Source organism: Gopherus flavomarginatus, chromosome 12, assembly GCF_025201925.1.
Source record: "Gopherus flavomarginatus isolate rGopFla2 chromosome 12, rGopFla2.mat.asm, whole genome shotgun sequence".
In the NCBI taxonomy this organism is placed as follows: domain Eukaryota; kingdom Metazoa; phylum Chordata; order Testudines; family Testudinidae; genus Gopherus; species Gopherus flavomarginatus.
The window spans coordinates 21,776,425-21,792,988 of NC_066628.1; the positions used below are offsets into that span (position 1 = coordinate 21,776,425).

The 16,564-nt window shown below is 43.4% G+C and overlaps 1 protein-coding gene across 1 annotated transcript; it reads left to right on the forward strand.

Annotated features, from left to right (window-relative positions):
- The first annotated feature begins 11,529 nt into the window (after window positions 1-11,529).
- Window positions 11,530-15,908, forward strand: LOC127032503 (olfactory receptor 10A7-like). The gene is made up of 2 exons (XM_050919814.1): window positions 11,530-12,899; window positions 15,240-15,908. The coding sequence occupies exon 1, from the start codon at window positions 11,584-11,586 to the stop codon at window positions 12,535-12,537; it is 954 nt and encodes a 317-aa protein (XP_050775771.1). The 5' UTR covers window positions 11,530-11,583; the 3' UTR covers window positions 12,538-12,899; window positions 15,240-15,908.
- The last annotated feature ends 656 nt before the right edge of the window (window positions 15,909-16,564 follow it).

Genomic DNA, 16,564 nt, shown 5'->3' on the forward strand with positions numbered 1-16,564 from the left:
CTGTGTGTCTGTACAGCATCTGGCACAGTGGAGCCCTGATCTCTCTTAGCATGGTTGAAGCTATTAGTTGCTCCTTTAATACAAGCAATAAATAGTAATAATCTGGAGGATAGTGAAATTATGTGTCTGCATTTTCTCAGGGTTCTGGCTGAAAGTGGTTTGGTTGCTGTGATCTAGGACACTGTCTCCTGTCATTTGATTCCTCCCATGGTCAGGGAAACAGGACTTTGTACATTTTTTGTAAATAAACATGATTGCATCAAAGACAGCAGGCTCCAGCGTCAAAATGTCCTAACTGGAACAATCTGCAAGACCCTGATTTTTTGGCTAGCTGCTCAGGACAAAAGAGGTAATATTTAGAGCTGTCAATTAACCAAAATTAACTCAAAACAAATTAATTCAATTTAAAAAAATAATCACTATTTAATCACAGTCTTAATCTCACTGTTAAACAATAATAGAATACCCATTTAAATTTATTATAAGTGGTTTGGGATGTTTTTCTACATTTTCAAATATATTGATTTAAATTACAACACAGAATACAAAGTCTACAGTGCTCACATAATATTATTTAATTTGTATTATTATTTAAATTACTAGTACTAACATTAAATTGGTATTCTATTATTTAACATTGCGAATAATTGTGATTTCTTTTATTCTCGTGATTAATCACAATTAATTTTTGTAATAGTTTGACAGCCCTAATAAAAATCCATCCCTTTTCTGAACAGTTACTCCTAGACCTCAGTGATACGCAGCAGTGAGTCACCATGCATTGTTTCAAAAAGTATATATTTTCCTGAGCTTTCAATTTGTTACCTTGTGAGTATCACTAGATCCTCTTTTTATGCAGCAGCATCTCACTAGGAAGTCCCATTTACTTGTTTCTCCACTGAAATCCCTAAATCATTTCCATTATTAGTATTATTTTATTTGTATTACCATAGTGTATAGGATCCCTAGTCATGGATCAAGACTCCACTGGGTGAGGTGCTGTACAAACACATGGATACAGGTAGACCAGCAGGGGAGTACAAGCAAACAATACTGGTCTGCATAACAGGGAGTGGTCTCAACACCCCAGCAGCCTAGTTGTTGTCAAGTTTTTGTACACATCACGGCAAAGGAGAGTTTTAAGGTGGACTTTGAAGGATAATGAGTTTGTTTTGCAGGTGTTTATGGGGCACATCTCCCAGAAATAAGGGGAGAAGTTCCCTTCCACAACGGATAGACATCTCCCTTCCCCCACATCATTCCCTGCTACCCAGCCACCTGATTCCATAAAAATTATCACGCTATCCTGCCCTCCTCTTTCCTCCTTCATCCAATGGCCCCAAAGTATTTAGATACCAATTCCCACTAGAAGTCACCAGCGGAGGCTGAATCTGGAAGCCTCAACACAAGGCACAGCCTTTTACCACTGAGGTAAAGGAGTAGAACTGTCAGCTGGGTAGCAGTATCAGGCTGTTATCCTCCATGAAACCCAGCCACTAGAGGATGACAGCACACTAGGAGACCATGTGGCTCACTGGATTGATCACTAGGGCTGGCCAGAAAACAAGAATTCTATTTTGTGAAAAACGGAGGTTTCAACATTTGTTTTCAGTCCACACTGGAATGAAAAAGAAACCTTTCAAAAGAGAGTGAGACACACTCCAGATAGCACAGAGCTTAGGGCACTCACCTGAGCTGTGAGAGATCAACGTTCAAGTTCCTGCTCTTTCAGAGTGAGAGGAAGAACTTGAAAGGGGGTCTCCCATATCCCAGGTGATAGCTCTAACCACAGGCTACTGGCTATTCTGGGATACCTCTGCCTCTTTCTTATCAGAAATTCCATCCTGGCCCTGAAAAACCTTCCCAACCTTCCCACTGAAATTATTGCTGAAACTGATATGCTTCTGCAAAACATTTTGGTTTGGTGAAAAGGCATTTTTGGAATGGAAAATGTTATTTTCTTGAACATTTTTTGATCAGCTTGATTGAGAATGGGCCTCAAACACAGGAGACCTAGTTCTGCTCCCCACTGTATGGAAACTTTTCATTGCCATAATGGCAAAATGTTCTGTTTGGATTTTATCATTTCAGTGTGTTTTGTTCTGGCTTTTATATTATATTGAAATAGCAATTGGGATATTATATATATTTAATATTTTACATTATAGTATAATGTTTTGACTTTATCAAAATGACACATTTCTATCTTAGCAAAATGAAACAAACAAATTCCCTGGTTCTGGAGCAAAATTTATCTGAATAATCATTATGCAGGAAATTTTGAATTTTCATCCCAATTGGAATGAAAACAATTTTTTTTTCCTGTGGAATGGAAATTCTGTGTTGCGACCATCTCTAGGCATGACCTGATGCTTGCCCAGAAGGACGCAGCATAGAATCACATCCTGGCATCCGGGCTAATGTTCCATACATGGGAGAGGCTTGGTGACCCTAACAGGATGGGGAGCCCTCCTGAGATTTCCCCGCTCCTATATCCACCATGCACCTCATTTCTCTTGTTGGTGACCTCCTGCATGTTCTCACACATCACTCCTCTACCTCACTGCTGACAGCAAAGCCACAGGCTCCCATCTCCATCCCCAGACACTGTTTTACCCTCAGGTGCTCAGCTCCTCAAGGGGAAGGGGAATGTGGCCTCTACCAGAATGCCAAAGCAGGATATTTGGAGCTACCAGCTGCCCAGCACTGGTGTGATAGACTCTGGATCATACATATGCTATATACACTGGATACTCACCAGGTGAAGGAAAGACCGTGTCTTATAAGAGCAGTTTCCTCTCCCTGTCTGTGCCCACACCATCAGTATCAGCGGCAGGAGAGTCATGATTCCTCTGCTGATTGATTAACAGATTCCAAGGCCAGAAGGGACCATTGTGATCATCTCGTCTGACCTCCTGCATAGCATGTGCCACCTGACTTCCTCAACTGAATTCCTGTTTGAACAAATAGTCTGCAAATAGTCTGGAGGTTAGTCTCGGTCAATTCTTGGCCTCAACTTCTTTCTGTGGCAATGAGTTCCACCTTTGCTGGTGTCGCTGGTGTTCTGTTTTGGTTTTTGAAACTTTTGGATATTTGGAAATTTGGAATTCTTGTGTGCCCCTCTTTGTGATCTTGAACATAGACACACACACTTATTCTTTCCCTTTCTCCACTCTGTAACTTGTCAAAATTTTTCTCACTGTTACCGAAATATCGGGTCTGCCTAGCTGAGAGCCAATAACAGCTGACAGGGTAAGGAAAAGATGCTTTATTCTGCAGAAGAGAGGAGAGCCTGTCCCTTAGTACAAACTTCACAAGCCTTTTATACACTTTTAGACAAAAGACTTGCGTGTTAACACTTGATTGGTAGGTGTCAAACCCGCACCTCTGTTATCTGGGTTAGTAAAAACTGTTTGAAGCAAGTTTTCTCTGCTTTGAGGCAGAAATGAAAGAGAGTCCCAAAAGTTCAGGTACTGTGTACATGAGGTTCTGCTTCCCTACTGGCTGCTTGTAAGCTGTTAAGGGGGGCTACCAGTAACTTTCACATCACTTTGCCCAAGTTCAGAGGGAGGTCCCCAGGGTAAGCTATGTTCAGCTCTAATTCATCTTGTGGTGCCTCAAAGGGCCATGTGCACAGGGCTGGCTTCACCCACACGCCAAAATGCAGCCGCCTCTGGATGGAGAATAGCAGCTGTTCTGGGATTGGAGGAGAAAAAGAATCCTGTGGCTCACTTAATCATTTTCCTGTCATTTTGAGGGCCATAGGCATTGGTGCACCTGAGTCCCTCCTGTCAGGGGCGGCTCTAGGGATTTTGCCGCCTCAAGGATGGCAGGACCTGTGGGAGTTCCTCTGAAGCTGCGGGACCAGCGGACCCTCCACAGGTAAGCCGCTGAAGGCAGCCTGCCTGACGCCCTCACAACGCTGGCAGAGTACCCCCCCGAAGCTTGCCGCCCCAGGCAAGCACTTGGTGGTGTGGCCCTGAAGCCACCGCTGCCTCCTGTCTTGTTGTGGCACATCATAGTCTAGTCTCCTGTGGGATGTAATACTTTGGTCTCATTTTGGTTGTTGGGGTTAGTGAGCAGGTGCTGGTGGCCTGTGCTACATGGGAGGTCAGACTAGATAATCTGGTGGTCCCTTGTGGCTTTAAATAGTATGGCTCTATGACTGAATCCAAATGAAAAGATGGAGAGAGGGGGAAATGAGGAGGAAGCTGACAGATCAGGCATTTGGCCAGACTTGAAACCTTGAGTATAGGGGACATTGACGGTGGTATTTTCAAGAGACCCCTAAGGGCTCTAGGTGTCCAACAACCTTCCTATGTCAGTGGGATTTAGGTGCCCAACTCACTTAGGCTTCTTTCAAAATCCAAGCCATAGAAATTACAAAGTAAAGGACATTGGTGTTGTTATTTTTCAGCCAAAAGATGGTGCATCCTGCCATTCACCATCCACTTGCCAAATCCTAGGAAATTGGTATCAACAGTAGCACAGAGGGGAGAGCCTCCCCCCATGGAGCCCCCACCCTAGTCCCTGCAGCACAGCACGACCTAGCACTGCACTGGGGCACTGGGCTTACCACTGACTGTCAGAGGGGAGAGCCCCCTATAGATCCCCCACCCTAGTCCTTGCAGCATGGCGGGGTATTGTGGTCAGCACCCACTGGAAGAGCAGCACACCACCTGTTTTGTCACCCACACCACCTCCTATCGGCACAGTGCCCCTCTAGTGTCACACTGGGGTCAGCAGCAGGGTAGTACTCTCTCTACTGAGCTTCCCCACTCTGTTCCTTCCCATTGCCAAAGCTCAGCTATGGTTCATCTTTTCTTCATCTCTCTAACCCTCCTCTTGGTCAGCTAAGCTGCAGGGCTGGTGGGCTCTGGCCTTCCCATCCTCCAGGAGGCGAAAGTATGTGTGGGGTGATGCCAGTGAGGATTTCATCCGCCCCTATCCCTCTACCATGGGGAATTCTTTGCTGGCCAATGTTCTTCTGTAAGTTTAAGCTCAGTTTTTACATAAACCTCTGTTTTGGAAGTAGTGGTTACGTTTACTTTCATGTTGTCCACCATTAGCTGAACTGTTGTGATGCCACCTATTGACTAGTCACAGTAATTGCGGTGAGTACTTCTATTCTACTGCATTGTCATGTATCTCGTTATATTACTTGTAAGTAAAGCTGTTCCTCATGCCAACATGGGTGTTTAATGCTTTCTGTAGAGCACTAAGTATCATTTTCCCTTATCTGCGAGGCCTGTTGCTGGTTTAGGCTGGAGTTGTACCTGGAATCTACCAAGGCACCCTAACAGGTATACAATGCAAATCCAGGAGGAGGAACCGTCAACTGTCGTTCTTCCTATGAGTAGAGAGATGCTGCAGATGGGTGGAGAGAAGCTTCCCACCTATCCAATACCACCTTTGGGATCACCCCAGGATCTCCATTATCCGCAGGAACACCAGGTGCCCAGGGAAGAGAGGGTTACACATTAAAAAACAAATGAAAACCTGACAAATATTTTTATTTGGAGCAATCAATATTTTTCAGCAAAAAAATGAACAAAAATCAGTTTTCTGCTGATTTTTTGTTTGTTTCTGACAATTGAAATTTTGGGGGAAAAGCAGAAACCCAATTTTCTGTCAGAAAAAAAATAGAAAAATTTTGACCTACCCTAAGTGTGAGTTTAATGTCCCAGGCTCTGCTCGCAAGGCCAGCGGAAGGTTGAGGAACTAATGGTGTTTCTGAGTCTCTCAACACAGCAGTTCTACACTGTGTGTGTAAACAATGAGACTGAGTCAGCAGACCCTGTAAAGAAACAGAAGCAAGCAGACGGACTCTTCTTAGGCCAGTGCTAATGCTCCTGTTTTGGATTTCAGCCAATAGGAGCTGCCCGCATGCAGTTTTCTCTGGGGATAAAAGGTATGGGTTTTTCCCAGGAAATCTGCAGGGAAGTGCACAATGCTTCTGAAGTGAGAATCCCTGATTCAAGGCTGAAGGATCCCCACCATCATACCTCTGTACTCAATGGCCCTTAGGGGACGGATTGCATATTCAGTTTATCAGTCTGTGTCGTAATTTACAGCCATGGTGTCGAGGGTAATTGCATCTGCATTTCTGGCACCCTAGCAGTGCAATCCTACTTGTTACCAAAATGTGCCCATGTTCCAGCCAACCCACAAAGGGCGAGAGCCCAAAGAACTGCCTCCAAGCCCGTGGTACAACCAGCGCTCTAGGAGACTCTAGAGCAGGAGTGGGTAAACTTTTTGGCCTGAGGGCACATTGGGACTGCAAAACTGTATGGAGGGCTGGGTAGGGAAGCCTGTGTCTCCTCAAACAGCCTTGCCCCTGCCCCCTATCCACCCCTCCCCCTTCCCACCCCTTGACTGCCCCCCTCAGAACCTCTGACCCATCCAACCCCCCCTTGCTCCATGTCCTCTGACTGCCCCCTCCTGGGACCCCCTGCCCCATTCAACACCCCCGCTCCCTGTGTCCTGACTGCCCCGACTCCTATTCACACCTCCACCCCCTGAGAGGCTCTCTGGGACTCTCACTCCTTTCCAACCCCTTACCTCCTTTCCCGTCCCCTGACCACCCTCCCAGAACCTCTGCTCCATCCAACCACACTCTAACAGGCCCCCTGGGACTTCCACACCTATCCAATCTGTCCCCTGACCCCTGGAACCTCCCCGCCCCGGCCCTGGCCCCTTACCATGCCACTCAGAGTAGCATGTCTAGCAGCTGCGGAGCCAGACATGCTGCTGCGCTGCTCTGCAGGAACATGCAGCCCCGCTGCCCAGAGCACTGCCCGTGCAGCAGCAGAGCTATGGAGGAGGGAGGACAGCTCCTCGGCTGGGAGCTCAAGGGCCAGGCAGGACGGTACTGCGGGCTGGATGTGGCCCGCGGGGCCACAGTTTGCCCACCTCTGCTCTAGGGGCTCCTGTAGCACAGCACCCCCAGCCACATCCTGCCGTGAGGTGGGTTATAATGCTTTCACATTAACAGATGCATTCACAGAGAACACAACTGGATACAAAGCAGTTGCTACCCCAAGATTACATGCAAATGCTGCATCCCACAAGTGGGCAGAGTTAAGGCTGTGCAGGAATACAGGCCTACATCAGGCCTGAGTCAACTGTGGTTTTAAACTGAGTTTGGATGTTAGCATGAGCGATAGTCCCAAAATGTATGTGACCAAAAAGACTTGAGATCATGAGAAAATAAAAGGGTTGTTTGTGTTAAACTAGTAGTGACCCTTGAAATACAGCAGTATCTTATTTAAGGGTTGGGTTGAGGTCATCAAAATAAAGAAAATATGGTTAATTTGGTTAATGCTATATAGGTTGTTTAAAAAATGCTTAGTCCAGTTTCTGGAAGAAATATGGCAAAATAAGAAGAAAATCTTGAAGGAAGAGGCCCCATAATTAATCTTGTCTTGAGTGGGTCAGAAATAAGGGTTCAGCCCTAACTGCCTCTTCTGGCTTTAGCTAGGTGTCAAGATCCAGCAATGACATCACTTCTTTATTATTGTATATAAAAGATAAGGTATGTAGTGGTTTCTTTGTCAGAGATTTTTCTCACCCCTGTGCAGTCACATGATGATGGTAAAGTATCTCCCGAGCCTGATCCTCTTTTGGGTATTTGGCTAATGCTTATAACTGAATTATTGCTAGGAGGTACAGTAGAGATGGGCATATGCTTGTATTTGTATTTGGGATGTAATCAACACCGAGTGACCTTTGGATCAATAAAGGAATATTTGTGTGGAAACTGAGTCATGGTAAACTTTAATAAATGTATTAGCTCACTATGCTACATTGCCCAGGAGAGCAGTGGAGTGTGCAACTTCATTTCCTGAACGTGAAGGGGCCTAGCCTCTGCAATTTCCCACACTTGGGTAGTGTATCTTTTGTTATGGAATTTACAGTTACATCATCAGATGACATCACCCTCCATAAAAATCCGAGATTAAAAAAAAAGTTCCCAGCTTCTTGTGGTGGCCTTGTCCTGACCCCAATGCTCCTATGGCTAGAATGCAGCTGCATTTACACTCTGAATACAAGAAAAAGGGAGACTATTGGCCTTGCTGCCAACATTACATACCTCTCACAGGCAGATCTGGGTGTAGCTATAGGAAGGGGTAAAGGTAAACCATCTTATGTAGTTGCATAGCAGGGATACACTGGTAGAGCTTTGAACAGAACCAAGGCCCCAAATTTCTGACTCCAGTGTCCTACCCCTAGACCATGCTGCCTATCAGTGTTTTCCTGATCGATAGCTAGGTAGATGCAGTGTGTCTCACAGGTAAAACATAGGTTCTATCTTGACTCAATCCATCTCCTGCTTGCTGACCTTGGGACAATGTCATTTCTACTTCTCTGGCCTCCTGTTCTCCACCTCCTCTCCCTCCACCCAACCTTTGTCTTGATGTTTAGATTTTAAGCCTCTGAGGACTGCAAGTGTCTCTTCCAATGTGTCTGTACAGTGCCTAGCACAATGGGACACTAATCTTGGGGCCCTTCAATATTCATGCTCATGTAAATCATGAGGAAATGAGTCAATTTACCATTCTACAACATGTTAAATAAGGCCCATGAAAAGTCAAACAAACTTATCTTCAAATCTCCAAACTGACCAGCAGTGGGATTTGTGTTCTGTTATTTCATTGCTAGCACTTCCCATAAAACTAACTGAGTTCTGATCTCATTTGTTTTGTGGCAATCAGTAATAGTTAATTATTAAAACACAATTTGAATTAATAATATATAGTACTATATGCATACTCTGTTGTGAGAGTTCCCCTGCATACTGTATCAAAGCAGAAGAATCTTTTACTAACACATTACTTAGGCTGTAGGGTCTTTGGGGAAGTAACTGTCTTTTTGTTATGTGTTTATATAGTGCCTAGCACAATGGGGGTTTGGTCCATGATTGGAGCTCTTAGGTGCTACTGCATTACAAATCATTATCATCGTCATGGAGTAATTCAGACTACAAAATGGTTGGGAGTTCAGCTCCCAAAGGGGACAGTGCAGATAAATAATAAAAACTGCCATCCTGCCTGACGAAGCAATGCATTCTTTGGAGTGAGTGAAGAGATCAACACCCTCTGTTCCAGCTGTGCATGAGGAAGTGGTCCTTGGTGCAGCTAGTTGGTGAGGACTGTACAGAAACGCTCCCGAATTTAGGTAAGTGCAAAACTCTCCAATTTTAAGTTCATGCTCTTCTTCCAACAGTTTAATGCTACTTCCTTCTAGGAGCATTTGAGCATCAAGCTCTGCGATCCCTTACTTCAGTGGGATTATTCATTCAGCCACTCCCATAAAGATTTACACAGTTGTGTATGGAGACGGTTATTCTTGAATAGTTTTTCCTGATTAACTCCTGGTGTGGATGCTCTTATTCTGGAATAAAAGTGTCTTTGTTTTTTATCTAAATTTTCCACAAGGGGAAAAAAATCTTCATATTAGCTTTGATTTGGAGTATGATCCACTGTGTCCCTTTCTCATAATCTGCTCTGGACCAACGGCCCATTAGGTAGGTGTCATGATATTGTCTCTGCATTTCTCCCAGAGTTTGAGAACATTTTTTCCACCTTGCTTTTGATAAGATGTCTTTTATAGTTCTTGATAGTTTGCAGAATCTCTTGCTCTCTCTCATATTTTGTACACTGGAGGTGAAAGTGTCTCTGGATCACAATCTTTCCTCTATCACATTGGCTGCATTATCACTGCCAGAGCAGGGTGAATTTTTTTCAGATGGAACTTCTTCCCACTAAAAACTGTGTATTCAGGTCAAGCAAAACAGTTCATGAATTCAGACTGAATTCAGAAAAATGTTGGACCCCGCCCTCAAAAAAATCTTGAAACACTGAAACATTTTGATTTTTCAACTTGGAATGACTTTTAATTTCAAATTTTACTTCCATTTTGTGTTTTAAAAACAGTAAAGACTCCTCAAAAATTAAATGAAATATTTCATTTTGGGTGAAACTAAATGTTTTGTTTGACCTAAAGTTAACGTTTTTGACTTTTTCATTCCATTGAAAAATATGGATTTTTTTTTGTTTTGTTTTGGGTCAATCCAATTCCCCCCCCAAAAAAATTTCATCAATACTCTCTGTGTTTAAACTTTTTTGCACCTCCCAGTTTCCACTTCTAGTTTGTGATCCCCAATTCTGTATTTGGTGAGAAGTCTGCCTTCTCTTAGCACCTGTCATTGTGGTGAGGAGTTTGCAAATGTGGTCATTCCATACAGAGATCTGTAGGCATCTGGATTGTTGCTGTTTTTTGAGTTGTTCTTCTAGTGAGTCATATATTGATAATTTAGTTGGCACAACACCAAGCATATTGTTGGTCCTTGACAAATACATATATAAATAATATGAATGTCCATATTAGCAGGTCATTTTTTCCATAACAAAATTGCTGCTTTTTTAGTCATTTGAAGATAGAGGGCAGTTGCAAAATTTTTATCTTAAGTTGGATTTGAATTTCAGACACCTCAAATATGGGGGTGGTAGGATCTCGGGTGTAGATTCAGACAGTATGAGTTAGGAATCATTTCAAACACATCATATCTTGAGCTTTTTGCAATGCAGGGTTTGATTCACATCCTTTTCTATTCAGGTCAGTGGCAATTTCCCTTTACTATATATCAGGTACTATGCATTGTGCAATCCATGCTTTATGAGCCCAGACCCAAATTACCACAGATATTGAGTGCCTCCACTTTTGGATGACTAACTTGTGACAACTTAGCTTGATTTTCAGACATCCTAATAGGTCTTGATTACTTGTACTCCACTACACCAGTTATAGGACCAGTGCAGCTCCTTTGAAATTCCAGGGCGCTGTAAATCCACATAACTAATTTACACCAGAAGATTCTGGCCTATTGGACCTATACGGGCATAATGCTATAAAAACTCAGGGGTGAATCAGACCCAAAGCAATTCCATTTGCATTGAGCTCGTGAGGGAGTGAAGAGTCACACAAACTCACTGGTCCCTTTTACAGTTTTGGCCTTATAGGACTGCGTCAAAGTTAACATTACAGAGAGCTGTCTGTTTGAAAGGTGAGTTTTCAAAGTGCCCAAAGTCCACATGCATAGGCAGACCCACTTGAAAATTAGATGGAGTAGGTTAGAAATAGTGTTCTAAACCTGGAGTCATTTGGTTAAGGGATTCATGAGATACATCCCCGCTCACTCCCAAATTGACCTTGTTTGAAAATTTGCAGGATCTCATAACACATTTTAGTCACAAAACTGGGAGGGAGGGGAAAAAGGATCCATGGGTAAAAGCCACAGAAAACATACATCACTGAACTGCTCTAAGATCCAGCACAGAGTACTCAGAAATTCAAACTTTATTAGATATTCATTCAGGTTCCAAGAAATGTTGCACAGGACAGCTCTGAGGATTAGTGAATTAGAGACACAGGTTGCAGCAATTTGTAAAAAAGGCAACATTCTTAGCTTCCTAAAATTCACAGGAAGACTCACAATTTCTCCAGATAATCTATGACAGTGGAGGATGGCAGAGTGGGGGTGAGTATTCTGTGACAACTTATTGTTTCCTTTTCTTCTTCAGGATGAAAACTAGCCAAGAAACAGTGGGAAGAAACAGCACGACAATCACTGGATTCATTCTCCTCGGTTTTTCTGACATTCCCAGCCTGCAGCATTTATTTTTTTCGGTGTTTCTGGTCACCTACATAGGCACCTTGGCTGGAAACTTTCTAATCATTGTCCTCACATTGGCTGACCCAGCCCTTCATACCCCCAAGTACTTCTTCCTCAGGAACCTGTCCCTCTTGGAGATGTGCTACACATCAGTCAATGTCCCCAAGACGCTTGGAAATCTGTTCTCTGGGGATAAAGCCATCTCTTTCATTGGCTGTGCTATGAAAACCTATTTCTCTTTTTTCCTTGGTGGGTCAAACAGTTTTCTCTTAGTGTCCATGGCCTACGATCGCTATGTTGCAATATGCAAGCCTCTGCATTACCCCGTGGTTATGAACAGGAAGGTGTCCACTGGACTGGCTGCTGGATCCTGGCTCAGTGGTCTCCTCACGTCCTTCGGTCACACCAGCATGATATTCACCCTACCCTTCTACAGATCCCATGAGATTAATCATTTTTTCTGTGACATCCCTCCAGTGCTGAAACTGGCGTGTGGAGACACCTCTCACAGTGAAATGGTTGTCTTCATCATGGCTTTTTTCTTTGTCATCTTCCCCTTCATGCTGATCCTCATGTCCTACGTCTGCATCATCTCCACCATCCTGAGGATGCCATCGGGAGAGGGCAGGAGGAAGTCCTTCTCCACCTGCTCCTCACACCTCATAGTGGTGACACTGTTCTATGGCTCCGCTTGCATTATGTATCTGAAGCCCAATTCCTCCTACTCACCCAACACAGACAAGTTTCTCTCTCTGTTCTACACGGTCATCACACCCATGCTAAACCCCATCATCAACAGCCTGAGGAACAAGGAGGTGAAGGCAGCATTCTGGAGAATGGTGCGGAAAAGAAGATTCCATTGAATAAAGGAATTTGATTGACTGCAAATGTCTCCAGCTCAATTGTTTTAAGGGCTTTATATCTATGTTAGGACCTTATCTGGCCCCCTTACCATGGTAACTGAGCACCTCACAATCTTTAATGGATTTAATCTCACATTGCCTCTGTGCAGTAGGAAAATGCAATAATTTAAATTTTAAAGATGGAGCTGTAACAGGTTGAATCACAGAAACCCCTTTGGGGACTGCCACCTCATTTCCTGAGACTACCCCTGAGCCTGTTTCCCCTGGCAGCTAAGGACTTCACTGCCCTACCTGGTTTGAGCCAGACAGACTTGCCTGCTGCAAACAGAGACCCAGATCTGAACAATGTCCCTGAAAAGCAGGTGTGATGACGCTGTTCTGGCGGGACCCAACTGAGAGTGCCAATTCAGGACCAATTGCTTAAACAGGGCAGTCACAGACCAAGGCTGGGGTTTTTCCACCTCTAAGGCAAACCAAATCAGCCAGACAAAAATGGCTTCGGTTTCACCCCACTGGCTAACCACAAGTCACACAAGCAATTTCCTTAGACACTCCAGTCTCCCAGTATCACCATCAGTGCCACTCATCCTGGGGATGAATGGTTATGAAAACCAACACCCCAGTAAAAGAAAAAGGTTCTCTCGATCCCAAAGGACCAAGCCCCAGACCCAGGTCAATATACACATCAGATCTTACCCACAAATCATGCTGTTGCCAATCCTTTAGAATCTAAAATCTAAAGGTTTATTCACAAAGGGAAAAAGATAGAGATGCGAGCTAGAATTGGTTAAATGGAATCAATCACATACAGTAATGGCAAAGTTCTTAGTTCAGGTTTGTAGCAGTGATGGAGTAAACTGCAGGTTCAAATCAAGTCTCTGGAGAACACCCCCGCTGGGATGGGTCATCAGTCCTTTGTGTAGAGCTTCAGTTTGTAACAAAGTCCCTCCAGAGGTAAGAAGCAGGATTGAAGACAAGATGGAGATAAGGCATCAGCCTTATATAGGCATTTCCAGGTGTAAGAACACTTCTTTGTTCTTACTGTGGAAAATTACAGCAAAATGGAGTTTGGAGTCACATGGGCAAGTCCCTGCATACTTCGCTGAGCCACAAGGCATATCTGCCTCCTCTCAATGGGTCAGTTGTGTAGCTGATGGTCCTTAATGGGCCATCAAGCAGGCTAAGCAGAGCTAACAACAACTTGTCTGGGGAGTTTCCTAGAACTACAGCACCAATTTGAAATACAGACAGTATACAGCCAATACTTATAACTTCAACTACGTAATGATACAGACATACAGACAGCATAATCATAACCAGCAACCCATAACCTGATCTTAGACACCTTATATGACCCCCTTTACATAAGATCTGGTGCCACTACAAGACCTTGGTTGCAACCCATGTTATATATGGTCCCAGTTTATATAGATTCATAGATTCATAGACTCTAAGACTGGAAGGGAACTCGAGAGGTCATCGAGTCCAGTCCCCTGCCCTCATGGCAGGACCAAATATTGTCTAGACCATCCCTAATAGACATTTATCTAACCTACTCTTAAATATCTCCAGAGATGGAGATTCCACAACTTCTCTAGGCAATCTATTCCAGTGTTTAACTACCCTGACAGTTAGAAACGTTTTCCTAATGTCCAACCTAAATCTCCCTTGCTGCAGTTTAAGCCTATTGCTTCTTGTTCTATCATTGGAGGCTAAGGTGAACAAGCTTTCTCCCTCCTCCTGATGACACCCTTTTAGATACCTGAAAACTGCTATCATGTCCCCTCTCAGTCTTCTCTTTTCCAAACTAAACAAACCCAATTCCTTCAGCCTTCCTTCATAGGTCATGTTCTCAAGACCTTTAATCATTCTTGTTTGCTCTTCTCTGGACCCTCTCCAATTTCTCCACATCTTGCTTGAAATGCGGTGCCCAGAACTGGACACAATACTCCAGCTGAGGCCTGACCAGCGCAGAGTAAAGCGGAAGAATGACTTCTCGTGTCTTGTTTACAACACACCTGTTAATGCATCCCAGAATCACCTGTGCTTTTTTTGCAACAGTATCACACTGTTGACTCACATTAAGCTTGTGGTCTACTATGACCCCTAGATCTCTTTCTGCCATACTCCTTCCTAGACAGTCTCTTCCCATTCTGTATGTGTGAAACTGATTGTTCCTTCCTAAATGGAGACCTTTGCATTTATCTTTATTGAACTTCATCCTGTTTATCTCAGACCATTTCTCCAATTTGTCCAGATCATTTTGAATTTTGACCCTGTCCTCCAAAGCAGTTGCAATCCCTCCCAGTTTGGTATCGTCCGCAAACTTAATAAGCGTACTTTCTATGCCAACATCTAAATCGTTGATGAAGATATGGAACAGAACCGGTCCCAAAACAGACCCCTGCAGAACCCCACTTGTTATACCTTTCCAGCAGGATTGGGAGCCATTAACAACTACTCTCTGAGTACGGTTATCCAGCCAGTTATGCACCCACCTTATAGTAGCCCCATCTAAATTGTACTTTCCTAGTTTATCTATAAGAATATCATGGGAGACCGTATCAAATGCCTTACTAAAGTCTAGGTATATCACATCCACTGCTTCTCCCTTATCCACAAGGCTCATTATCCTATCAAAGAACGCTATCAGATTAGTTTGACATGATTTGTTCTTTACAATATCAATAACGTTACAGCAGGCTTAACTGAAAACAGCTTAAGAAGTGTTCCTGTCACCAACACTCAGATGCCCAACTCCCAGTGGGGTCCAAGTCCTAAATAAATCCATTTTACCCTGTATAAAGCTTATACAGGGTAAACTCATAAATTGTTCGCCCTCTATAACACTGATAGAGAGATATGCCCAGCTGTTCCCTCCACCCCCAGGTATTAATACATACTCTAGATTAATTAACAAGTAAAAAATGATTTCTTAAATACAAAAAAGTAGGATTTACTTGATTCAAGTAATAGACAGAACAAAGTGAATTACCAAGCAAAATCAAACAAAACAAGTCTATGCCTAATACAGTAAGAAAATGATTACAGATGAAATCTCACCCTCAGAAATGTTCCAGTAAGCTTCTTTTACAGACTAGCCTCCTTCTAGTCTGGGTCCAAAATATCACTCACACCCCTCATGGTTGCTGTCCTTTGTTCCAGTTTCTTTCAGGTATCCACTGGGGGTTCAGAGGCTATTTCCTGAGTCAGCAGAGGACAAAATGGAGGAGGTTCCAGGGGCTTAATTTAGACTCTCTCATGGGTGATCCCCCTTCTCTCTCCTATCCAGAATTCAGTTCCAAGATGGAGTTTTAGAGACACATGGGCAAGTCACATGTCCATGCATGACTCAGAACTTACAGGTAGCGGCCATTGTTCACATGCTACCTTGAACGTCCTCAGGTAGACTTCGTATGTGGATTGGAGCTTTCCAAGATCCATTGTCCATTAAATGTTTCTTGATTGGACATTTAACTTGCAAATTCCTTTCTAAAGAAGCTGACCAAATGCCTTACTAAGGCTACTTAAAATTAACCAAGTACACAGCCAATATTCATAACTTTGAATACAAAAATGATACATGCATACAAATAGGATGAACATATTCAGTAGATCATAACTTTTGCAGAGAAATATTACAATGCATATGTAGCTTAAAACATATCTCAGTTATGTCATATATACATTCATAAGCCTATTCCCATAAAGTATTATGGGGTGTAACATCACAGGAGCATTGAGGTACAATGGCCAAATTTCAAAAGGTGTTTAGGTTCCTCAGTATGCAGATAGGTGTCTAATGGGACTTTCAGAAATGCTTAAGCTGTTTATGCACCTAACTCTCATTGACCTAGCTACATTTGTGAATCCCAGTAGGCATCCATCTGCATCCTTACGTACCTAAATAAATACCTTTGAAAATCTGTCTAAGATTGTTAAAGGTATAGATGATGCTGTGGTCATCCTAACTGATTTAGGAGTCTAAGTCTCATTATCAAAATGGAGTAAAGCACTTAGGAGCCTA